Genomic DNA, 26262 nt, shown 5'->3' with positions numbered 1-26262 from the left:
AAGGGCTGTGCAGAAACGTGCCAGCCGCTTCCGGGAGCGGCGTAAGGCCACAGCATGCAGGCAGCCTGCCTGAGCCCTGCTGCGCTGCCGGCCAGCAGCCACCTGTGATAAGCGCCTCCCAGCCAGAGCCTGCACCTTGCACCTCTTCCTGCACCAGAACCCCCCCTGCACCCAAACTCCCTCCCAGACTCTGCACCCCCTCCTGCCCCACCCCAGAGCCCCCTCCTGCACCAAATGTCTTCCCAGACCCCACACCCTCTCCTGCACCCCAACACTCTGCATCAGCCCGGAGCCCCCTCCTGCACCAAACTCCCTCCCAGAGCCCACATCCCCTCCATTAATATAGTAGAAATGTGTGGCCTGTGACGACTTACCAAAATTCATGGAGTAGCCCCCCTGTGAAAATTATTGCCCACCCCTGGGTTAGAGCATTCATCTGGGAGAATGATTTTAAATCCCTACTCTGGAGCAGGGACTTGAACTTAGGTCTACTACTTGCCAGGTGTATGCCCTAGCTCTGGAGCTACAGAGTCCATGCCTCACTAGCCCTCTGAATATTTAGTTATTTAGACAAAGTGGAACAGCTTTCACAGGTGACAAAGAGATATACCCACCTCCATACATCCCAGGGGTTAGGGCTCAACTGGGATGTGGGAAACCTGGGTTTCAAGTTCCTGCTCCATATCAGTCAGTGAGGATTTGAAAAAGGGTCACTCACATCCTAGCTGAGTGCCTCAAAGCACTGGGTTATATGCTATTCTAGGACGCACACTCTCCCAATCTCGTGTGTGACACCCAATCTGAGAGGCATGATCAGAGCATGTCTATCAGATCAGGCAAGATCAGTGGGGGAATGCGTAGTTGGACAATTCCACCGGGGCTTAGATGTGAGTGAGGGCACTGAGCAGTTCAGGGGTGATAGGACTTAGGCGGCTACAGAGTTAGGCAACAGTGGTGCAGGGGTTTTGAGGCTCTCAGTAGTACCTAAATGTCAGCACCCAAAGTGTCAATTGTGCACTTATGTGGCTTTCTGGCTCTAGCTTGAGGTGCTTATGGTGAGTTCTTCTTCAAGTGCTTGCTCATATCAATTCCAGTTAGGAGTGTGCGTGCAGAGTTGGAAACTTTTCCCTAGCAGCTACCTGTCAGGCCGGCTATGGAGCCCCCTGGAGTGGTGCCGGTATGGCACTCTATATACTACCCTGCCAGCCCGACCCCCATTCAGTTCCTTCTTACCGCCTGTGACGGTTGTTGGAACAGTGGTCTCTTGCTCACAGGTGTCCCACTAATCCCTAGCTCTTCTGCTGATCTTTGTTTATAGTTACCCATTGTTAGTTAATAGTCCTCTCTTAGTGTTAATTGTAGTCTTTAGCGGTTGGGGAGATTTCCCCTCCAACGAGTGCCCCACGGGGCGATGGAGCATGGCATCCCAGGGCTTCAAACCCTGTAGCTCCTGTGCCAAACCTATGCCCACGGGCGACCCCCATAACTCCTGCCTCCGGTGTCTGGGAGAAGCCCATCAGTCGGACAAGTGCATGATCTGCAAGGCCTTCAAGCTTCGCACCAGAAAAGAGAGGGACATTCGATTAAAACAACTCATGGAGTCTGCCCTCCGTCCGCAGCAGAACCCGGTCCCGAGAGCCTCATTGCAGAGCTCTCCTCCAGCGGTGCTGTCCGCGGTACTGAAAAAGGACTCGGCCCACCTACCCAGGGACTGGCAGTCTCCCGGGCCCCAGAAGCGTTCCCCTCAGCACCACTCCCACTCACCAGCTACCCACAAGAAGCAGGCTAAGTGCAAGTCTCCCCTATGGCCTGTCACGGACACTGCACCCCCGGCAGGGGATGGTGCGGAACAAGGGCCTACGGCCGATAGACCCTCAGGATGAACTCAACCCTCGCGGGCCCCCGTCTCCCCAGGAAAGCCCACGCTCCTGGACTCACCGCGGCTGCAGATGCGGGAGGTCACGTTGCCTTCCATGCCAGACACTTTCAAGACCGCTAGGGGGCTCATTGAGATGATGGTGCCCAAGTCTCCAATCTCAAGACCTCCACTACTTCAAGGTCTGGCACCGTCCAGAGGCAAGCCAGCCATGTTCAGACCGTCTGCCCCCCAACCAGTATCTCTGCACCGCTCTGAGTCCCAGCGCTGCTCTGAGTCCCTGTATTGCTAGTCTGACTCGCGGCACCGGTCTCGCAGCCCTGACCCTTGGAGCCGTTCCCGCTCAAGATGGTCATTGGTGGATAGGTCGTGCTCCAGGTCCCGCTCTGTGACCTCACGGCACCGCTCGCAGCATCGACCTCGGCCTGCACTTTCCCGTCGTCATTCGACGGACCTGCACCGCTCTATGCAATGGTATTGCTCTACATTGCGGCACCAGACCCCATCTCGACACTGCTACCCGGCGTGGCATTGGTCCCGCTTGCGGCACCGCTCCCGATCCCGCTCCAGGCACCGGTCCCCACTTTGGCACCCGTCTCGATTGCGGCATTGCTCCCCACCAAGGTGAAGCTCCACGTCGACCTCCCGGCACTGCTCCACATCTTGCCATCGCTCCCCACAGCAGCACCGCCCTGCATCACGCCACTGGTCACTGTCCGAACCTCACTACCCTTCTCGGCACCCATCCTATCCATTGGAGGAGGAGGAGGCCTCCCTGGTGCAGTCTCGCACCGCTCCCCCTTGGCCATCACACTCGAGATCCCCCTCCTTCAGATCAGGCAGGGCATCAGGAGCACCCAGATCAGGGCCGGGGAATCTTAGGAAGGATGCTTCAGCGCCCCATTGGCAGCCCCTGTGGCAATTTTGGACCCCTTGGGCGTACCATCAGACCCAAGGTGCCCCTCCCCCCCGGCGTACCGCCACCATCCCATTCAGGGTCTTGCTTCCTTGAGGCAACCCTCAGCCGCCCACCTCAGGACCCATCACAAAACCTGGATCCAACCCCACCCCTGGTGGAGGCTACACCCGGTGTTCGGGAGGAACCGGTCCCGGAGGATCAAAAGGCCATCATGGAACCGGTCCTGCTGGTGGCTTCATCCTCGTCAGTGGCAGGTACCTCCACATCTGGACTAAAACCCATGGATTACAGGGCCCTGCAGGAACTCATCCGACGGGTGGCCCTGAATATGAACCTCCAGGTGGAGGAGTGATCGAGGAGGAGGACCCCATGGTGGACATCCTGGCACCAGAGGGGCCCTCTCAGGTGGCCTTACCCATGCTAAAAACCATCCGGTCTAATGCTAGACTATTTGGCAAATGCCTGCCTCCATTCCCCCTACGGCCAAAGGGTTTGAACGAAAATACTTTGTCCCCACTACAGGGAAGAGTATCTCTTCACCCACCCTCCCCCGTTATCCCTTATGGTGGAGGCGGTGAATGAGAAAGAGATGCAGGGTCAGCAGGGCCCTGCATCCAAATCAAGAGATGCTAAATGCCTTGATTTGTTTGGAAGAAAAGTTAATTCTACGGGGGGCCTCTCTCTCAGGATCGCTTAGGGTTGGTGGCAGGTAGAGAAACTGGCTTTGCATATCAAAATCAAAGAACTCAGGGCAGTCTGCCTTGCCTGCCAAGTGTTTCTGTCCTGCTTGCAGGGCCACTGCGTAGCTGTACTGATGGACAATACCATGGCCATGTTTTATATATACAGGTAAGGCAGAGCCCAATCGTCTCCTCTCTGTCAGGAAGCTCTCCTACTGTGGGAATTTTGTCTAGCCCACTTCATCCTTCTCCAGGCTTCATACCTGCTGGTGTTCAGAACATGCTGGCGGACAGCTTGAGCAGACGGTTCCTCACGCACGAGTGGTCAATTCGTCCGGGCATCATCCACTCCATCTTCTGCAGCTGGGGGTTTCCCCAAATCGATCTGTTCACCACGCGGGCCAACAGGAAGTGGCCAACCTTCTGTTCCTTCAGGGGCCACAATCCAGGCTCAATCGCAGATGCATTCATGATTCCATGGTCCAGTCAACTGCTATACGCCTTCCCGCCATTTCCACTCATCTACAAGGTGCTTCTCAAGATCCGCAGGGACAAAGCGGACGTCATACTGGTGGCCCCAGCTTGGCCTCACCATGCTAGTACCCCACCCTCATGGACCTATCGGTTCAGTCACCGGTACGTCTACCTCTCACTCCCAACCTCATCTCGTAGAATTATGGTCGTCTCCTTCACCCGGACCTTCCATCGCTCCACCTCGTGGCCTTGAGGATCCGTGGCTGAACCAGGCACAGTTCGCCTGTTCAGACCCAGTGAGGCGGGTGCTTCTGGAGAGCCGCAAGCCGTATACTAGGGCCACATACAGAGTGAAATGGAAAAGGTTCTCTATCTGGTGTGCCCAAAGGCAGGTGCTCCCACTCCAGGCTTCCATTCCTTGTATCTTGTATTATCTTCTGTACCTGAAGGACCAGCATCTGGCATTCGGTTGTCTCAAGGTTCACCTTGCGGCCATCTCAGCGTTTCACCCAAGTGTTTCCAGGCGCTCAGTGTTCACGCGCCCCGTCGTGGGACGTTTCCTAAACAGTTTGGAAAAGATACATCCCCCAATGAAGCCCCCTGTTCTGGCCTGGGACCTAAACCTAGTCCTCTCCCACCTCATGGGACCTCCTTTTCTGGTGGCTATCACCTCAGCACGACACATGTCTGAACTGCGGGCCCTCACGTCTGAACCTCCGTACACTATCTTTCATAAGGACAAGGTGCAACTTAGGTCTCACCCGGCCTTCCTTCCTACAGTGGTGTCCCGCTTCCATGTTAACCAGGACATCTTTCTGCCAGTTTTCTATCCAAAACTGCATGCCAGCCCTCGTGAACAGCAGCTGCATTCGCTGGACGTCAGGAGGGCGCTTGCTTTCTATATTGACCACACAAAGCCATTCCGCAAGACAACCCAGTTGTTTGTTGCCTTGTCAGAGCGGATGAAAGGGTTGCCAGTCTCTTCCCAGCAGATCTCCTCCTGGATTACAGTGTGTATCCACACTTGGTGAAGGTTCCTCCGCCTGCCATCACGGCTCACTCCACGAGGGCACAGGCCTCGTCAACGGCCTTCCTGGCCCACATACTTCTCCAGGAAATCTGCAGGGCTGCTACATGGTCTTCAGTGCATACTTTCACGTCACACTACACCATCGTCCACCAATCTCGGAACGATGCAGCCTTCGGCAGAGTGGTACTTCGGTCAGTGACACCTTGACTCCAACCCCACCTCCGAGGTAAGGCTTAGAAGTCACCTAACTGGAATTGATATGAGCAAGCACTCGAAGAAGAAAAAACGGTTACTCACCCTTTTTGTAACTGTTGTTCTTTGAGATGTGTTGCTCATATCTATTCCATTCCCTCCTCCCCTTCCCCTCTGTCGGAGTTGCTGGCAAGAAGGAACTGAACGGGAGTTGGGCCAGCAGGGTCGTATATAGAGCGCCATATCGGTGCCACTCCAGGGGGCTCCACAGCCAGCCCCATGGGTAGCTGCTAGGGAAAAGTTTCCGACAGCCGTGCACGTGGCACGCGCACACCTAAATGGAAAAGATATGAGCAACACATCTCGCAGAACAACAGTTACAAAAAGGGTGAGTAACCGTTTTATTGGTTTTTTTTTTTTAATAGATGGCTGGGATGGGAATGCCATGAACCTGGTACCACCCCGGCCCCAGAAAGACCATGTGGGTAACTAAAGAACCTGACATAATACAGGCTGCGAAGCCCATAATATGACCAAACAACTCCTCCACTACCTCCTCTGTACTCTCCAAAATCCCATTCAGCTTGCCACCCTCACAGCCTTGGACTGTGCCTCCAGAAGTTCTGTTTTAAGTGATCTTTTCAACATTTACAAAGCAACAAAGAGTCCTGTGGCACCTTATAGACTAACAGACATATTGGAGCATAAGCTTTCATGGGTGAATACCCACTTCGTCAGATGCATGTGGTGGAAATTTCTAGAGGCAGGTATAAATATGCAGACAAGAATAAGTCTTAGGTTAGTTCAATCAGGGAGGATGAGGCCCTCTTCTAGCAGCTGAGATGTGAACACCAAGGGAGGTGTTTTTGTAGTTGGCTAGCCATTCACAGTCTTTGTTTAATCCTGAGCTGATGGTATCAAATTTGCAAAATGAACTGAAGTTCAGCAGTTTCTCTTTGGAGTCTGGTCCTGAAATTTTTTTGCTGCAGGATGGCTACCTTTAAATCTGCTAGTGTGTGTCCAGGGAGGTTGAAGTGTTCTCCTACAGGTTTTTGTATATTGCCATTCCTAATATCTGACTTATGTCCATTTATCCTTTTACGGGGGGATTGTCCAATTTGGCCGATGTACATAGCAGAGGGGCATTGCTGGCACATGAGGGCGTATATTACATTGGTGGACGTTCAGATGAATGAACTGGTGATGTTGTGGCTGATCTGGTTGGGTCTTGTGATGGTGTCGCTGGTGTAAATATGTGGGTAGAGTTGGCATCGAGGTTTGTTGCATGGATTGGTTCCTGAGTTGGAGTTACTATGTCTGGCAAGAAGAAACTGAGGGTGGGGGGAGCGCGCAGCACCCCTTATACCACACCATGGAGGAACCACTCCAGGGGTCGCTGGGGCACTCCCCTACAGGTACTGCTAGGGGAAAAACTTCCGGCACCAGTGCACGTGGCAAGCATGCACACCTACTGTGGAATAGACATGAGCAACACATCTTGAAGAACACCAGTTATGGAAAAGGTAATGGTCTTTTTTGGGCTATATAAGTAGGAGCATTGCCAGAAGATCAAGGGATGTGATCATTCCCCTCTATTCGGCATTGGTGAGGCCTCATTTGGAGTACTGTGTCCAGTTTTGGGCCCCACACTACAAGAAGGATGTGGAAAATTGGAAAGAGTCCAGCGGAGGGCAACAAAAATGATTAGGGGGCTGGAGCACATGACTTATGAGGAGAGGCTGAGGGAACTGGGAATGGGGGAGGTTTAGGTTGGATATTAGGAAAATCTTTTTCACTAGGAGGGTGTTGAAGCACTGGAATGGGTTACCTAGGGTGGTGGTGGAATCTCCTTCCTTAGAGGTTTTTAAACTCAGGCTTGACGAAGCCCTGGCTGGGATGATTTAAGTTGGGGTTGGTCCTGCTTTGAGCAGGGGGTTGGACTAGATGACCTCCTGAGGTCCCTTCCAACCCTGATATTCTATGATTCTGTGATCTGAAGAAGTGGGTTTTTTACCCACAAAAGCTTATGCCCAAATAAATCTGTTAGTCTTCAAGATGCCATCGGACTCCTCGTTGTTTTTGTGAATTCAGACTAACGCGGCTACCCCTCTGATAAGGTACTTATATAGCTCCCACCACCATGGTATCTGAATACCTCACAATCTTTAATGTATTGAGCATCACAACACTCTTGAGCTAGTAAGTACCATTATGCCCATTTTACACCTGGGGAACTGAGATCCAAAGAGGCCAAGTGACTTGCCCAAGATCACACAGGAAGTCGGTAGCAGAACAGGGAACAGAACCCAGGTTTCCTAACTCCTAGGCTACTGCATAGATGCCAACCTTGCACTGAGACTTTTAGGGATGTTTATGAAAATAAGTGGAGAGGTTACTGGAACCTCTCTCTCCTCTCTCCAGGCCAAAGGGGTCCTGAGCTCCCTGGTCTGCGCCTCCCCACTCCCGCTCCACACACATATTTTGTCAAACTCCCACCACCACCAAGGGAGAAAGGGAGGATCTGCCCCAGGAAAGTTACCCTCATGCCTCCTAAGGCCTTTAATTACCTTGACAAGTCCTGGGCCCGGACCGCCTTCCTGGGATGATCCTCCCCCTCTGCCACTGCTGCCTCCTCTGGCTTCTCTTCCCCGCAGACTGTGCAGGGAGGGTCTCATAGGAAGCAAGCTGCAGTGATTATCAGTGAGGTTTGGGGCATTCAATTCACCACCCAAGCCATAGGCTGGCTGCATGCTGCACTTTACCTACCCTGTGTGAACCCTGCTGGTATGCTCTAGGTATGCAGAGCACATTAACATAGTCTAGCAGGAAACAAAGGACAGAGAGATGAACCATCAGATCCCCAACTCCTCCTCCCTCTCCATCTTTTCCTCCTTTGGGGCCACAGGAGGAGTTCTGCACTGACTAGACAAGGTCATTGAACCATCAGTCTTACATTGCAATATTGTTGCCTGACATGTTACGACAAATGGTGGCCTTGAACAATGGTTGGCACAAAACTCAATCTTGTTAGATGATAAGCATGTGTTGAGCATTTTATATCAGGGCAGAAACACACCTGAAACAAACACTTTACAGTTACTGAAAACATGAACATTTTAATTTATAACAAAAACAGATACTTAAGGCTTTTTGAAAGCAGCTATTTGAAGGGTGGAACAGCATATAAAAATGGGACCTATAGTCACTTTAGTTCTGGGGTACACGTTAGTGATATTGGATGGCACAGAATTACAGAAATATAAGGCTAGAACAGGGGTTGGCAACCTACGGCATGCGTGCCAAACACGGCACGCAAGCCGATTTTGAGTGGCACGCTGCTGCCTGCCCGGTGAGAGGAGGAGAAGGGACAGGAAAGCACCACGCTGGGGGAAGAAGCGGGGGAGGGGGGAAAGCTTGGCTGCTGCAGGACCAAGCTTCTGCCTCCTGCCCCCGCAGGGGAGAGTGGTGTGTGTGTGTGTGGGTCCCGGCCCCCAGCCCCCCCCCCCCGCTCTCCCCTGCGGGGGCAGGAGGCAGAAGCTTGGTCCTGCGGCAGCCAAGCTTCCCCCCTCCCCCGCTTCTTTCCCCAGTGTGGTGCTTTCCTGCCCCATCTCGTCTCCTTCCCTGCGCTGATCAGCTGATGGCCCTTGCGAGGGGGAGGGAGAGGAGTGGCAGCGTTCTCCCTACTCCATAGAGGAGGCAGAGAAGAGGTAGGGACGGGGCCTTGGGGAAGGAGGTGGAACAGGGCATATTCTTTTCAGCCCCCTGCTGTGAGCTGCTCAGGGCAGGGGGCCGGGAGCACACCCACGAGCCACCCACCCCAGCCCTCTGCCCTGAACCCCACCCACACATCCAGCCTTCTGCCCTGCACTCCCACACACTCACAGACCTCTGCCCTGACCCCTGAACTCCCCCCTACCCCCAGCCTTCTGCCCTGCACCCCCACACACCCCCAGCCCTCTGCCCTGATCCCTGAACTCCCCCACACCCCCAGCCTTCTGCCCTGCACCCGCCACACACCCCAGCCCTCTGCCCTGAGCACCCCCACTGCCCTCTGCCCTGACCCCCCCCACACCTCCAGCCTTCTGCCCTGAACCTCCCCACTGCCCTGACCCCTGAACCCCCCTTCCCTCCTCCAGGTCTGGGATCCCGGCTGCTGGCTCCTTGCCAGCCAGCGTCCCGGTCGCAGGCCCCGCTCAGCCCGCTGCCGGCCTAGGTGAACAGAACCCCAGGCTGGAAGCGGGCTGAGCAGGCTGGTGGCATAAGATCAGCATTTTAATTTAATTTTAAATGAAGCTTCTTAAACATTTTGAAAACCTTGTTTACTTTACATACAACAATAGTTTAGTTATATAATATAGACTTATAGAGAGAGACCTTCTAAAAAACGTTAAAATGTATTACCGGCACGTGAAACCTTAAATTAAAGTGAATAAATGAAGACTTGGCACACCACTTCTGAAAGGTTGCCTACCCCTGGGCTAGATGGTACCTCAAGGGATCATCTAGTTCATCCCCAGCACTGTCTAGTATACCTAGAACATGCCTGAAAGGTGTTTGTCTAATCTTTTCTTAAAAGCCTCAAATGACAGGGATTCCACAACCTTAGTTGATAACCTAGTCCCATACTGAACTATCTTTACAGTTAAGAACGTTTTCCTAGTATCTAATAAACTAAATCTCCCTTGCTGCACATTAAGCCCATGATTTCTTGTCCTACCTTCAGTAGATATGGAGAACAATTAATCACCATCCTCTTTATAACAGCCTGTGACGCTGTATGGAATATGGATGATCATTTATATTATTGATACCAATATTACAAAATTGCAGTAACTCTTATATATGCCATGTGAGGTATCAGTGGAAAAGATATGATTTGCTAAATATGATAAGCATGTTTATATGTATCATCTTTGCATTGTGAGTTATAAGTATGTGTGGTATATTGATATCTCAAACTTGTGCTGTGTATCTGGGTCACACCCCCAGACAGATTGGCATCAGCACTACCCAGCCTACTTGATGGCCCATCAAGGAGAATCAGCTGTACAATGAACCCATTGAAAGAAGCCATGGGCTATGCCTATGAGTCAGCAGGACATGTCTATGGACAGCGGACTCCAAATACGTTTCCATGCCTATGTGCTGTGAGCTTGTGTTTGGGACAAAGGATGTACAAGCCATGTGGCAGAGAATGCAGGCAGTTGCATCACCTCCATGTTGTCTTCAATCCTGCTTCACCTCTGAAGTAACTTCTGTACAAACCCCAGCCAAGTGGCGCCGGCCCGGCCCCGCGGCCCCGGGCACGGCCACGGCCCCAGCCCGGACGTGGACCTGGCCGAGCGGCTCTGGCCTGGCTCAGCTCGGGCCCTGCGGCGCCGGCGCCGGCGCCAGCGCGGACCGAGAGGCTCCGGCCTGGCCCTGGCCCAGCGGCTCCGGCCCAGGCCCAGACCGAGCGGACCTGGCCCAGACCCGGCCCCAGGCCCAGACCCGGGCCGAGCGGACCCGGCCCAGACCCAGACCCGGCCGAGCGGCTCCAGGCAGCGCGGTTAGGGGGCAGGGAGCAGGTGTTGGAAGAGGACAGGGGAGTTCAGAGGGTTGTGGGGGGGTGGATAGGGGTTGGGGCGGTCAGAGGGCAGGGAACAGGGGGATTGAATGGGGGCAAGGGTCCTGGGGGGGGCAGTCAGGAAGGAGCAGGGGTTGGGTTGGGCGGTGGGGGGCAGTCAGGGGTTCCAGGGGCAGTCGGGGACAGAAAGAAGGGGTGGTTGGATGGGGCAGGGGTCCCAGTGGGCCATCAGGAATGAGAGGAAGGGTTGGATGGGGTGGCAGGGGATAGGGAAGGGGGGTGGATGGGGCAGGGGTCCCGGGGTGTGTGTCAATAACTTTAGGTAGGCTTAGCATGCATCCACATACATTACGCAATGTATGTAATATATAATTTTATTATTTATATAGTTATGGAAAGTAAATAATACATGGAAGAAATGAAAGGTGTTTTTTACGTGTTTTTTTTTTTTTTTAAAGTAATCCCTGTCGGGGCCCTGCCGAAAATGTTCGAATTGGGCCCCGCACTTCCTAAAGCCGGCCCTGGAGCCAGGGGTTGAGCAGTGAGCACCCCCCGGCACACTGGAAAGTTGGCGCCTGTAGCTCCAGCCCTGGAGTCAGTTCCTACACAAGGAGCTGACTATTAACTTCTGAAGAGCCACAGGTTGGCCACCCCTGATTTCTAAGCACTATACCCAGATGTACAGACACTTTTCCCAACCTATGTATTATATAATTTTTTTAACATTAGCTTTAATAAACATTTTAAATCTGTTCATTGTGTTTTTCAACTCCGCCCTGAACCATAGCATGTGTTCAGTTACTGGTCTTTCTTCACGTTTGTGATAAATGGGGGGGGTGTTGCTCCTTTTTATGGACAGCCAGTCGCTATAAAATCCCTCTTAGTAGCTGTTGTCTAATTGCTCTACCTGTAAAGGGTTAAAAAGTCTCACTGCTAGGCATAGGTAAAAGGAAGTGAGTGGGCACCTGGCCAAAAGAGCCAATGGGAAGGCTAGAACTTCTTAAAAGTGAAAAAAGACTCCCCTTTGTCTGTGGTTGTTCTCCTGGGAAGAGGCAGACAGGCAACAGCTATGCTGTAAGAAACTTGGGCCAGGTCTGAAAAAATCAGAAACTATTCATTTAAAACCCCAGATATGTAAGTAGATCAGGAAATGTCTAGGAAGACACAATTAGGTTTATCCCTTCTATTTCATTATGGCTTGTGGATTCCTCTGTGCTAACCCCAGGTGCCTTTGTTTTGCTTGTAACCTTTAAGCTGGACCTCGAGAAAGCTATTTTTGGTGCTTAATCCTTGTAGATGCTCTTTTAAAATCTAGCAATAGCCTGACTTTCCAGATATATTTTCTTTCTATTAATAAAATTTACCTTTTTTAAGAACAGAATTGGATTTTTGTGTCTTAAAAGATTTGTGCAGACGTTGTTTAATTAGCTGGTGGCAACACCTGATTTCCTTCCCCCTTCCTTTCCCCCCTGGGGAGGGGGGGAGGTTTGAAGGGCTTGAGGGTATCCCCCAGGAAGGAATTCCGAAGTGCGCCTTCCTGGGCTCTACAAGGGGTTCTGCACTTGGGTGATGGCAGCGTTTACCAAGCCAAGGTCAGAGAAAAGCTATAACCTTGGGAGTGGCAAGTATTAATTTTTAGAATCCTTGCGGTTCCCCACCTTCTGCACTCTTAGTGCCAGAGTGGAGAATCAGCCTTGACATGGTGACAGAGCGGTAGGATTATTTTGAACCAAAAGCACAGACCTCAGGATTTTAAAAGGACACGTTTTTCCTTTCGGCTGCTTGAAAGCCAGGGAGGTTTTTTTTCCTTTCTTTTCTTTGCTGCCTGAGGGGGAACAGGCACGCCAAAAGATTAGTCTGCAAAGCCAGGGAGTCCAACAAGCAGTTTATTTTGTTTTTTCTTTTCTAGCTTCGTGGCAACAAAATACTTAGGCTACAGTAGGGCAGCCCTGTGCATGAGGTTTCGGTTGGGCACCGAAACCCTAGAGTCTTCCCAATCTTCCCAAACCAGCACGCCACGGAGAAGAGAGACCCAGGTCAAGCCCAGTCATCCAGCTCCATGACAGAAATGCAGGGAGGTGATCGGGGACCGGAGATTTCCTCAGAGGGAATGGTCAGCCCTCCCCAACCCGAGATCCAGGTGCCAAGATGGAGGGATGATGTCCTTAACCCAGACCGAGTTCTAATGGTGGAAGACAGGAATTTCTTCCTACAGATGAAGCACTTGGAAGCGGAGGAGTCAAGAGAGGCAAAGCACTTGGAAGTGGAAATGGAGGAGAAGCACTTAGAAGTGGAGCCAGAGCTGAAGTGCATAGAGCTGGAAAGAGCTAAGCTGGGTCAGCCAGGTAGCCCTAATAGTCTTCCTCCAGGTACCGCTCCCCATTCCAAGAAATTCCCCACATACAAGATAGGCGATGATAGAGGCCTTCTCAGAAAATTTCAAAAGGGCCTGCCTTGGGTACAACACCCCTATAGACCAATAAATGGTGGAGCTGAGGCTGCAGCTCAGTGGACCCTTAGCAGAGGTGGCAGCTGAAATGCCTAAAGAACACATAAACAAGTACAAACTTTTTAAACAAAAGGCCAGAATTCGAATGGGGCTAACGCCCGAGCATGCCCGTCACCTGTTCACAGCCTAAGGTGGAAACCAGACGTGGCATTTTCCCGACATGCTTACACATTGTAAAAAGTTGGGATGCCTGGATATCAGGAGCAAGTGTTACATCTCTGGAAGATCTGTCTCTCCTAATGCAAATGGAGCATTCTTAGAGGGTGTTCCTGAGGAAATAGAAAGGTACATCCTAGATGGGAAGCCCCAAACTGTAATCGAGGTGGGGGAGATTGGAACCAAATGGGTGCAGGTGGTGGAGAAGAAGAAAGCTAGTAGCAGTTGGAGCGGATACCAGAAGGGGCAATCCGAGATGACACACCACCATTGGGGTCAGCCCAAAGCCCCACCTCGCAAGGAGGAGCCCTCCACACAGCCAGGGAGACCACAGATGCCCTCTTGTCCCACCACTCCACTCTCCAACCACCAGCCTCGCCCCAGCCGACAATCAGCTGGGTGATGCTTCAAATGTAATGAGCTGGGGCATGTGAAGGCCAACTGCCCCAAGAGCACCAACCGACTACAACTCATCATCCCGGAGTCCCACCACGAGCCCTCAGGCCCAGATGTCTTGCAAATACCCCCAGAGAGAAGGGAAACTGTAAGTGTGGGCGGGAGGAAGATTACTGCGTGGAGAGACACTGGCGCACAGGTGTCAGCTATCCACCAATCCCTGGTGGACCCCAAATTCATCGACCCAGAGGCTCAAGTGACGGTGCTATCCTTTAAGGCCAACTCTTTTAACTTGCCTACAGCCAAGTTGCCTGTCCAGTACAAGGGCTGGTCTGGACTATGGACTTTTGCAGTCCAGGACGATTATCCTATTCCTATGCTGCTGGGAGAAGACTTCACCAATCTTGTGAGGCTAACAAAAAGGGTGGGGATGGTCACCCACAGCCAGGCTAAACAGGACTCCAGACCTAACTTCATTCCTGAGCCTCCTACAAGGACCCAGTCTGTGTCCCCTGATACCACAGTTCCAGGAACCCAGCCAGAGGTGTTGAAACCAGACCCCAGACCAGAGTCTATGGCAGCAGTTGTAAATCCAGTTCCTGAAACCCAGCCAGAACCAGCCCAAGAATTGAAACTGGTGGAGCGGTCAGCACCAAAGCCTGTGCTTGCAACCCTACCAGAGTCAGGGGAGCCAGTACTAAAGGGTGCCACAGAGCCTGCACCTCATCCAGAGCCTGAAATACCACCTAGTGCAACAGCGGAGAGTGGTTCACAGTCAACGGAAAGAACTCCATCACCTACATCGCTTCCAGTGGGACCAAGCCCAAGTCCACAACTCAACGAGGAACTGATGTCTCCAGTATCAAGGGAACAGTTCCAGGCAGAACAGAAAGCAGATGAGAGAATCAAGGGAGCTTGGACGGTGGCATGGAGAGACCCACCACCTCTCAGCTCTTCTAATAGGTCCAGGATTGTTATAGAAGGAGGACTCTTATACAAGAAGACCCTTTCTGGTGGGCACGAGGACTGGCATCCTCAGAGACAGTTGGTAGTTCCAACTAAGTATAGGGAAAAGCTCTTGAGCTTAGCCCACAATCACCCTAGAGGCCATGCTGGGGTGAACAGGATCAAGGACCGTTTGGGGAAGTCATTCCACTGGGAGGAGATGGGCACGGATGTTTCTACCTATGTCCAGTTTTGTGAGGTGTGCCAGAGAGTGGGAAAGCCCCAAGATCAGGTCAAGGCCCCTCTCCAGCCACTCCCCCTCACTGAGGTTCCATTTCAGCGTGTAACTGTGGATATTCTGGGTCCTGTCCCTAAGAAGACACCAGGAGGAAAGCTGTACATACTGACTTTCATGGATGTAGCCACCCAATGGCCGGAAGCAGTAGCTGTAAGCAACACCAGGGCTAAAAGCATGAGCCAGGCATTGGAGGACATTTTTGCCAGGGTAGGTTGGCCCTCCGACATCCTTATGGATTTGGGAACTAACTTCCTGGCAGGGACCATGCAACGTCTTTGGGAAGCTCATGGGTTGAACCACTTGGTTGCCACCCCTTACCACCATCAAACAAATGGCCTAGTGGAGAAGTTTAATGGGACTTCGGGGGCCATGATACGTACATTCGTGAATGAGCACTCCAATGATTGGGACCTAGTGTTGCAGCAGTTGCTCTTTTACCTACAGGGCTGTACCACATCCCAGTTTGGGATTTTTACTCTTTGAACTTGTTTATGGCCACAAAGTTAAGGGGCCATTACAGTTGGTGAAGCAGCAACAGGAGGGGGTTACATCTTCTCCAGGAACTAACATTTTGGACTTTATAGCCAACCTGCAAAACATCTTCAAAGACTTGCTCAAGAAAACCTACAGAATGCTCAACAAGAGCAAAAGGCCTGGTATGCTAAACATGCCAGAGAGCGTTCCTTCAGAGTAGGTGACCAAGTCATGGTCCTGAAAGCGCTCCAGGCCAATAAGATGGAAGCGTCGTGGGAGGGGCCATTTATGATCCGAGAGCACCTGGGAGCTGTTAGTTACCTCATAGCGTTCCCAGACCCTACCCTAAACCTAAAGTATACCATGGCAATTCTCTAAAGCCCTTTTATTCCTGAGAAATCAAGGTTCCCCAGTTTACAGCCCAGGAGAGAGACGAAGGAGTCTACTATGACGCAAAAAGCAACGGTGGTGTGGAAGAGGTGAGCCTTTCCATGATCCCTGGGCGTAAACAGTGACAGCAAATCCAGGAGTTGTGTACCCGCTTCGCGCCAATGTTTTCAGCCACCCCAGGATGGACAGAACGGGCATACCACTCCATTGACACAAGTGATGCTCACCCAATTAGAGCCCAACCTTACTGGATGGCTCCGCAAGCCAAAACCGTGATAAAGAGAGAGATCAAGGACATATTACAGATGGGTACAATCTGCCCCTTTGAGAGTGCCTCTCCAGAGGTTCTGGTTCCCAAACCAGATGGGGAAATCTGCTTTTGGGTGGACTACCATAAACTAAATGCCATAACTAGCCCAGAAAAACTATCCAATGCCACGCACAGATGAGCTGTTGGAGAAACTGGGACGTGCCCAATTCATCTCCACCTCAGACTTAACTAAGGGGTACTGGCAAGTTCCGCTACATGACCCCACCAAGAAAAGGTCAGCCGGGTCATTTAGCGGTACTTGCCAGTACCCCTTGAGCCCAAATTAATGGTGTTAAATCTGCAAATGAATTGTAGCTCTGCAGTTTCTCTTTGAAGTCTGTTTTTGAAGGGTTTTTTTGTTGAAGTGTAACCCTTCTGCCCATCTAAGTTGGCAGCAACAAGGGCCGGGTTCTGTATCTAGGGGTTCCGTTTCAATAATACAATGCAAAACCGGCTCGAGCCCACACCCAGTGACCTGGGACAATTACATACCACCCCCCTGGGCGCCTCTAAGAGGCAATACTTCCCCTCTTGCAAGCACGGAGTCTGAGTGTAACAGAAAGTGTTTAATAACATGAGGTAAACATCATCAGCATTAAATTGGAAAAAACACCAGAAACAGGCTTCATGAGCAAAAAAACCCACCCCAGCAAATTGGGCTGTGTCCTTTCCCTTTGGTTCTTGAAACCAGCAACCCAAGAATCACCAAAGTCCCAAAAGTCCAACAACCCCAAAGTCTCTTGGGTCCAGCAACACAAGGATCGCCAAAGTCCCAAAAGTCCAACAACCCCCCCCCCAAAGTCTCTGTCCCTGGTCAGTGCAGCCCCAGAGTTCAAGCGGGGGGGGGGGGGGGGGGAAGGCACGCAAGGTGTTAAGGGGCACCTTACGTGATCCGGGAGGCCGACCGGCTGCCTCTCCGTGGGGTTCCGCCGCAGCCTTCCCCATGAGCAACTCCACTCCACCAGCTGTCCCATGAGCCGCTCCCGCCATCGCTCACCGACCTGTGAGCCGCTCAGCTCTGCTCCACTTCAGCCGTTCCTTGGGCCGCTCCCACAAGGCTCCGCTCTGCTCGCTGCTTCTCCAGCCGCTCCGCCCTGCTCACCGACCTGTGAGTCGCTCAGCCCCAACCGTCCCGTGAGGCTCTACTCTGCTAGCCGCTCCGCCAGCCGCTTAGCAATATAGCTTCAGGCTCCCCCACTAGTTAACACAGTCTCAGTGATCTCAGCTCTTAATAACTTTAGCTCTTTTGTGATTTCAGCTCTTAGCAATTTCAGCTCATAGTAGGGTAGCCCCAGTGCTAGTGCACCATTGGCCCAAAGTGAATTCAGCTCAGCAGCCTGTAACTAGACTCCTAAAGGAATCAAAGTGAGCTCTGACATTCAACAGTGGAGAGAGGAGGTAGTGCAATTGGTGTTTCAAACCCTCAAAGAGGGCCCATACCATCAGATATAAATACCTGTTCACATCCTCTCTCCCTTCACTGGCTTTTGTAACCCATGCCCCTTGTCAAGCATGTGCTACTTAGGTAATGGTGAAGGACTCACTCAGTCCTTCTGTCATACAACAGTTCCACTGGCCTTGATTCACAGAATCAGGGTAACAAAACTTTATTCTTCCTGCCCCAATAACAGAGAAACTGGGGATCCCACACCAGCCAAAGTAACCACTTTGAGTTGCTGTTGTTTCATGCCAGGCGAGTGGGTGTGCCTATGCAAACCAGATCAGCCCCTGGAGTTCTTTTCCACACTCGCCATAATTCACCACCAGATGTCAGGGTAGAGCTCATCCTGACTCTGCTTACAGAAGTATGGCTACTTTTAAATCTGTTATAGAATGTCCAGGGAGACTGAAGTGTTCTCCTACTGGCTTTTGTATGTTACCATTCCTGATGTCTGATTTGGGTCCATTTATTCTTTTACGTAGAGAGGGCTTGAATAGGGACTGGCTCACTACAAAAGCAATTTTCCCTCTCTTGGTATTGACACCTCCTTATCAATTATTGGGAGTGGCCCACATTCACCCTGACTGAATTGGCCCTGTCAACACTGGTTCTCCACTTGTAAGGTAACTCCCTTCTCTTCATGTGTCAGTATATTTATGCCTGCATCTGTAATTTTCACTCCATGCATCTGAAGAAGTGGGTTTTTTACCCACGAAAGCTTACGCCCAAATAAATCTGTTAGTCTTTAAGGTGCCACCGGACTCCTTGTTGTTTTTGTGGATACAAACTAACACATCTACCCCTCTGATACTTGACATACACGTGAAATACAGATACATAGTCAATATTCATAACTTCAGATACAAAAATGATATGATACATGGATACAAATGAGCATATTCAGCAAATCATAACTTTTCCAATGACACCTTACATGACCCATCTTGTATAAAATGTATAATTATGTCATAATATCATAATCATACAACTATGAAAAATATGGGGTGCACTGTCATAGTGTACATTTACATTTAGCCATATTAAAATGCATATTGTTTAGCAGCTTGTGCACCATTTACCAAGTGATCCAGACCTCTGTCCTGTCCTTTTCATTATTTACGACTCTTACTCCAGGGGGAATTCTGTGACAGTACGCAATGCAGAATTTGTGCAGAACATTAATTCCATTGCAGAACATTTTCCCCTGGAGAATTGGTGCTATAGAGCTGCTGGCCGCCAGTAGGGGCCGCTGGACCTAGCAGTGCCTGCCTCCCCAGCTCACAAATAGAGGATACTGCCAGGGGGAAGGGAAGGGAGAGCTGGAGGGTTCCCGGCAGCTGCAGTTCTCAGCACATCCTGAAGTAAGGAGGTGGCATGCAGAAAACTCCATACAAGCCCAGTCTGACCAGCATCAGGCTGTTTCTCCCTCTGGATCCCTGGGAGGGAGGGCGGGCAGGCGGGGATGGATGGGGGTGTCTGGCACCATGGCTGGCTCTGGGAAAGCAGGGGTGGCGGGTGACTGGGCCAGGGGATGCCCCATGGCTTGGGTCTGCAGGCAAGGTGGTGGGGGTGTCTGGGCTGGACGGCTCCAAACAGTCCCCTCCAGTACCCCCCAAATACCCTCTCCCAGTACACACACACCCCACCAGCACCCCTTCAATTGCATCCCTCCTCTCCAGCTCCCTCTCGCCAGCGGTGTCCCCTAAAACGAGACTCAACTAAGAGACCAGAGGTGCAGATTTTTCCCTCAAGATGTGCCCAGCTGGCATGTGTGACGCACCGAGACGGAGGCACCTAACAACAGCATAACAGAGAAACAGGAACTGGGTGGTCATAGCGATTTCTTTAACTCTCTACTTCTGGGGGAATCTTTTTTCTTGTCTGTATTGATACAGACATATTTGCTGACAGTATTTTGAAATAAATTACCAAAATAACAAACTAACAATTATATTGTGTTATTTTGCAAAAAAATAAAATATTGCACACAATTTAATTTTTTGGCAAAGAATTCCCCCAGTTGTTGTCATCTGCAAACTTTACCAGTGATGTCCTCCAAACTGCGTGCAACCCCTCTGTTTCGTGTCATCCACATATTTTATAAGCATATTGTCCACACCATTATCCAAATCATTAATGAAAATATTAAATTGTAGTGGAGCCAGAACAACCCCTACTAGATATATCCTCCCTGTTTGACAGCAAACAATTGATAACTACTCTTTGAGTATGGTTTTTCAACCAGTAGTGCCCCCACTTAACAATATTTTTATCTAGTCCACATTACTCAAATTTGCTTAACAGAATGTTGTGTGGGACTGTGTCAAGAGCTTTACTAAAATCAAGATATATTATGTCTACTGCTCCCTTCCATCCACCAGGCCAGTGTTTTTCAAACTTTGTTTCGCGGTGGCATGTCAGTCACTGGGTTGCTCTGGTAAGCACCGCCGACCGGGACCTTAGAAGTCCTGTCGGCGGTGCTGCCCAGCTAAGGCAGGCTAGTGCCTTCCTGTTTCAACACTGCACTGCACCCCAGAAGCGGCCAGTAGTGGATCCGTCTTCTAGGCAGGGGGGCCACGGGATTCCGTGCACTGCCCCCCGCCACGACTCAGCACTTCCATTGGCCAATGGGAACTGGGGGAGGCGGATGTGCGTGCCTGCAGGCTAGAGTCGTGTGCCTCTGCCTAGGAGGTGGACCTGCTGCTGGCCACTTCCAGAGCACAGCGCAGTCCGCTGCACCCCAGCTGCACCACTGACCGGGAGCCACCAGAGGTAAGTTAATGCCCCAATCCCCTGCCCCAGCCCTGAGCCTCCCCTCCCCCCAACCTGGAACTCCTTCCTGTACCCCAACCCCCTTATCCCCAGCCTCACCCCAGAGCATGCATCCCCAGCCAGAGCCCTGAGCCCACCCCAAACCTGGAACTCCTTCATATACCCCAAATCCATGATCCCAACCCCAGAACCTGCACCTCCAGCCAAAGCCCTCCCCCCCACACACAACGAACCCCCTGCCCCAGCCCTGAGCCCCCTAAAATAACTTCCTGCACCCCAAACCCCTCATCCCCAGTCCCACCTCATGGCCCCACCCCATAGCCTGTACCCCCAGCCCAGAGCCCTGACCCTTTCCTGCACCCCAACCCTCTGCTCCAGCCAAGACCTCCCCCCAAAACCCCTCATCCCCAGCCCCACCCCAGAGCCTGCACCCCCAGCCCAGAACTCTGACCCCCTGCCACACCCCAACCCCCTGCCCCAGCTCTGAGCCCCCCAAACCCAGAGCCCCTCCTGCACCCCAAACCCCTCATCCTCAGCCCCAGCCCAGTGCCTGCACCCCCAGAACAGAGTCCTGACCCTCTCCCACACCCCATCCCCCTGCACCAGCCCAGAGCCCTCTCCCACACCCTGAGCCCCTCATTCCCAGCCCCACCCCACAGCCCTCATCCCAACCCTGAGCCGCTCTCACACCCCAAACTCCTCATCCCATGTATACTGGGCTGCAGGCATCAACAATTTTCTTCCCCAGAAAAAGAGTTTGAAAACCACTGCACTAGGCCAGTAACCCTGTAAAAAAAGAAATTTTTGAATTGGCATGATTTGTTCTTGACAAATTCATGTTAGCTACTGTTTATCACTATTATTTGCTAAGTACTTACAATTTTATTTTTCCTTAATAATTTGTTCCAGTACTTTTCAAGGTCTCAAAGTTAGGCTGACTGGTTTATAATTCTCTGGGTCCTCTTTGTTCCCCTTTTTAAAGGCAGGTACTATGTTTGTCCTTTTCCTGGGACCTCCCCCATCCTCTATTAGGTCTTGAAGATAATCACTAATACCTCCAAGACTGATTCAGCTGTTCCTTAAATATCTCAGGATGAATTTTGTGCGGGCTGGTTAAGTACAATGCATCTAACTATCTAAATATTCTTTAACCTGTTCTCTCCCCCTTGTTGTTAATAATTATGTTAAGCGTCTCATCGCAATTCACTCTTTTAGCAAATCAGAAGTAAAATCAGCATTAAAAGGTTTACCCATCTTGGTGTTGTTCTGTTAGCTCTTTGCCCACTAGGTAGTGGGCCTACACCTTCCTTCAGCCTTCTCTTGCTCCTAACCTATGTCAGAACCTCTACTTATTGCCTTTTATGTCAATTGCTACGTGCCACTCAGGTTGTGCCCTGGCAAGAAGCAGGGTGCTGATACTACAGCAATTTTGGCCCCAAAGTTGTGGGGGACTGAAAGCTGGGGTGCCCTTAGTCCCTACAGCCCCCAGCCACACTGCAACCCAGCCCCCAACCCCCACTGCCCCGAGCAGGGGGTGCCCCAGCAGCACCTCAAATCCACCCAGCCGCCCGCAACCAACCAACCCACCCAGTCCCCTGGTCAGAGCCGTCGGCTCTGCCTCCCCATCAGCCCCAGCCGCCCTGCCCCCCACCTCCGCTCTGGCGCCTCCAGACCTTCCCCCGTGAGCGTGGGGCTCCCAGAGCACCCTGGGCGCTGCCGCGGCCCGGCACCCAGCCCGCCGACGGGCGCGCTGAGGGCCGGCGGTGGCAGCCGAGGCGCGAGGCCGGCGCGTGCCGAGGGCTGCTGGGCCTCGCGGCCGGCGCTGATTGGCGGCCGCCACGGTTGGGCGCGGAGCTCGCGCGGCGGCGGTTGGTTGGTTGGGCGTGACGCGCCCCTCGGCCCCGGCCCGCCATGGAGGAGCCGCTGCTGGTCGCCCCCATCAACCCCAACAACTTCCCGGCCAAGCTGTGGCGCCTGGTGAACAGCCCGCGGTTCCGCTCCATCCGCTGGGACACCCGCGGCGAGGGGCTGCTCATCGACCAGCCGCTCTTCGAGGCCGAGCTGCTGGGCGCCGGGCCGGGCCTTGGGGCGGGGCCGGGGGGCGACGGGGGCGCGGCCGCCTCGGCCGAGCTCTTCAAGACCACCAACTTCACTAGCTTCATCCGGCAGCTCAACCTGTACGGCTTCCGCAAGGTGGTGCTGGGCCCGCCGGGCGGCTCCTCGGCCGCGCCCGGGCCCGCGGGCGGCGGCGCCTCCGGGCCCCTGCACCACTTCCACAGCCCGCACTTCCGCCGCGACCGCCCCGACCTGCTCGTCCACCTCAAGAGACTCACCAGTGCCAACAAGGCCAAGCTCGCGGCCGGCCTGGAGGTGACCAGCCGCCCGCCCAACCGCTTCCAGCGGCTGCTCAGCACCTCGCTGCACGGGGAGCCGCTCGCGTCCCCGCCGGGGCCCGGCAAGGCCGAGAAGCCCGGTGAGGCGGGGGGCGGGCAGCACCAGGGGCACGTGGTCGCTGCGGGCGGTGCATGGAGAGTGTCAGCTCAGCAACGGGGAACGTGGGGAGGGCCAGGTGGGTCAAGATAGTTACACGGGGGCAGCGGGCCTGATGGTAGCAACATACCTTTGGCCTCCCTCATCTGAATGGTTGTTTAGACCGCTAGTTAGTTACATGAAGTTGGGAGAACCTGTGCCAAGAGAGGTGATGGTTTTGAGGGAATAGTGAATTGGGCAATCTGAACAGTTTTAGGGTTCTCCAGTGTGTTTCTGTGCTGAAAATAAAAACTGTACTTTATCAATTGGTGTTTCTGTGTATTCAAACACCTGTCTGCAGACTAAAATCCCTATCATATCCATAAGCATGAGTAGCTTTATGCACATGATGTTGGGTTCAGGATCATTTCTCATGTACATAAAGTTACTTGTATGTAGACTGATCTACAGGATAAAAAAAATAAGTTTTTATACTGTTATCCCTGCAGAGCTTTCACAGATGGATCTGGATTCTGTTCTTTCTTACGCATTGTGTGTCTTGCTTGCTAAGTTCCAGGTACACGTGTACAACCTCTTGTCTTCCATGAGTTGGTCTGAATGATAGCTAGGAGTGTGATGGCCATTTTGTGCTAAGGAACACAGATGCTGGAGTAATAATTCTGCAAAATCTCTTAAGGAGAATTAAAAGCTAAATAATTTTCTTGAGAGGAGTGAATGAGTTAGGTGGAGGTTAAATGGCATACAAATGATTTGAAATCAGTCAGCAAATAGGAATCAGAAATCTTATTTTCCTCAGATCTTCTAAAGGGAGTTATTCGCTGTCCAAATGAAGTTTTGAAGAGCTCCCCAATTCTTGCTTTTTCCACACACCCCAAAGATGACTGGCAAAGGTGAAAAAAATGGGTGGTTTTGATGTGCAAAGAAGGCTTGAACTTCTTTTGGTTGAAGTTTTTTGTTTTGTTTACAATATAAATTGAAAACTTGTTCATCCTGTGTTTTCTGGAAGACTCAATGGACAACTGGAAAACTGATAGGATTACAACACCTTAGGTACCCAGGAAGTAAAACTTGAGAAGGGAAGGAACTCCTAAATCAAACTTCTTGTTTAATTTTTGTTTTGTTTAACATAAAAGATCTTTGTTAAAGATTTAAAAGATAGAAGGAACCATTGTAATCATCTAATCTGACCTCCTCTATAATACATCATGGAATTTCACATCATAATTCCTGCATCAAGCCCATGACTTCTGGGTTGAGTGCTCTTGTCCTTTCAACTAAGGACTGAGAGAGTTCCCACTGCAGATCTCTGATTCTCCAAGAGCACCTCCAGAAAAAACAGGGAAGGCAAAGCTGGATAATCTTGATTCCCCCCCCCCCCCCCAAGGTAATAAATAAACAGGATAAATACTACTTGGGTTTTCTGTGTACATAATAAAGAAATAATAAAAGGGCACAGACAATCGCTAAAATCCTCCCATTCTTTTCTATCCTTACTACTAAAATATTTTTTCCAAGCTGTTTTTTCAGAGTCTTATAATTCTGCAAGTCTGGGTGGATATTCATAAGGGCAACAAAAAACACCTGTCTTACCTCAAGGTATTCCTCCACCTGAACAAATTTCAAGTTCCTAAATTAAAGCCTGGGCACGCTAGAAGCTCTAAACAAAAAACTTGCTTTGCTTGAATTAAGATTCTTAGTACATTTCCTCCTGTCCTCATTTTTGTAAATGACTTAGAGGAGGTTTTGGAACAAATTGATAAACTAGATAGTAATAACTCACCAGGACCAGATGGTATTCACCCAAGAGTTGTGAAGGAACTCAAATGTGAAACTGCAGAACTACTAGCTGTAGTTTGTAACCTATCATTTAAATCAGCTTCTGTCCAAATGACTGAAGGATAGCTAATGTGACACCAATTTTTAAAAAGAGCTCCAGAGGTGATCCGAGTAATTATAGGCCGGTAAGCCTGACTTCAGGACCAGGCAAACTGGTTTAAACTATAGTAAAGATCAAAATTGTCAGACCTTTAGATGAACCTAATTTGTTAGGGAAGAGTCAACATGGTTTTTGTAAAGGGAAATCATGCCTCACCAATCTACTAGAATTCTTTGAGGGGGTCAACAAGCATGTGGAGAAGGGGGATTCAATGGATATAGTGTGTTTAGATTTTCAGAAAGCCTTTGACATGGTCCCTTGCCAAAGGCTCTTACGTAAGGTAAGCTGTCATGGGATAACAGGGAAGGTCCTCTTATGGATTGGTAACTGGTTAAAAGATAGGAAACAAAAGGTAGGAATAAATGGTCATTTTTCAGAATGGAGAGAGGTAAATATTGGTGTTCAACAGGAGTCTGTACTGGGCCCAGTCCTATTCCACATATTCATAAATGATCTGAAAAAAGGGGTAAACAGTGAGGTGACAAAATTTACAGATGATATAAAACTACTTAAAATAGTTAAGTCCCAGGCAGACTGCGAAGAGCTACAAAAGGATCTCTCAAAATTGGGTGACTGGGCAACAAAATGGCAGATGAAATTCAATGCTGCAAAGTAATGCACATTGGAAAACATAATCCCAACTATACATATAAAATGATGGGATCTGAATTAGCTGTTACCGCTCAAGAAAGAGATCTTGGAGTCATTGTGAATAATTCTCTGAAAACATCCACTCAGTGTGCAGTGGCAGTCAACAAAGAATGTTGGGAATCATTAAAAAGGGGATAGGTAATAAGACAGAAAATATCATATTGCCTCTATATAAATCCATGGTACGCCCACATCTTGAATACTGCATGCAGATGTGCTCGCCCCATCTCAAAAAAGATATATTGGAATTGGAAAAGGTTCAGAAAAGGGCAACAAAAATGATTAGGGGTATGGAACAGCTGCCATATGAGGAAAGATTAATGAAACTGGAACTTTTCAGCTTGGAAAAGAGACTAATAAGGGGGGATATGATAGAGGTTTATAAAATCATGACTGGTGTGGAGAAAGTAAATAAGGAAGTGTTATTTACTCCTCATAACAGAAGAACTAGGGGTCACCAAATGAAACTAATAGACAGCAGGTTTGAAACAAACAAAAGGAAGGTTTTTTCCCCCACACACAACGCACAGTCAACCTGTGGAACTCCTTGCCAGAGGATGTTGTGAAGGCCAAGACTATAACAGGGTTCAAAAAAGAACTGATAAGTTCATGGTGGATAGGTCCATCAATTGATATTAGCTGGGATGGACAGGGATGGTGTCCCTAGCCTCTGTTTGCCAGAAGCTGGGAATGGGCGATGGGATGGATCACTTGATGATTACCTGTTCTGTTCATTCCCTCTGGGGCACCTGGCATT

General features: G+C 50.9%; 1 protein-coding gene across 2 annotated transcripts in view; it reads left to right on the top strand.

Annotated features, from left to right (window-relative positions):
- Nucleotides 1–22191: 22191 nt before the first annotated feature.
- HSF5 (heat shock transcription factor 5) overlaps nt 22192–26262 on the top strand; it is a 71779-nt gene continuing 67708 nt past the window's right edge. The window contains exon 1 of one of the 2 annotated variants that reach the window (XM_065573550.1): nt 22192–22997. In XM_065573550.1, coding sequence (XP_065429622.1) covers nt 22340–22997 — 658 coding nt within the window. In that variant the 5' untranslated portion in view covers nt 22192–22339. The remainder of the gene's footprint in view (nt 22998–26262) is intronic. The other variant, XM_005278852.2, reaches the window with a different exon arrangement.

This window comes from Chrysemys picta, chromosome 19, assembly GCF_011386835.1.
Source record: "Chrysemys picta bellii isolate R12L10 chromosome 19, ASM1138683v2, whole genome shotgun sequence".
Taxonomy (NCBI): domain Eukaryota; kingdom Metazoa; phylum Chordata; order Testudines; family Emydidae; genus Chrysemys; species Chrysemys picta.
Note: the sequence above shows the minus strand (reverse complement) of the source record. Positions and strands in the feature narration are given on the sequence as shown.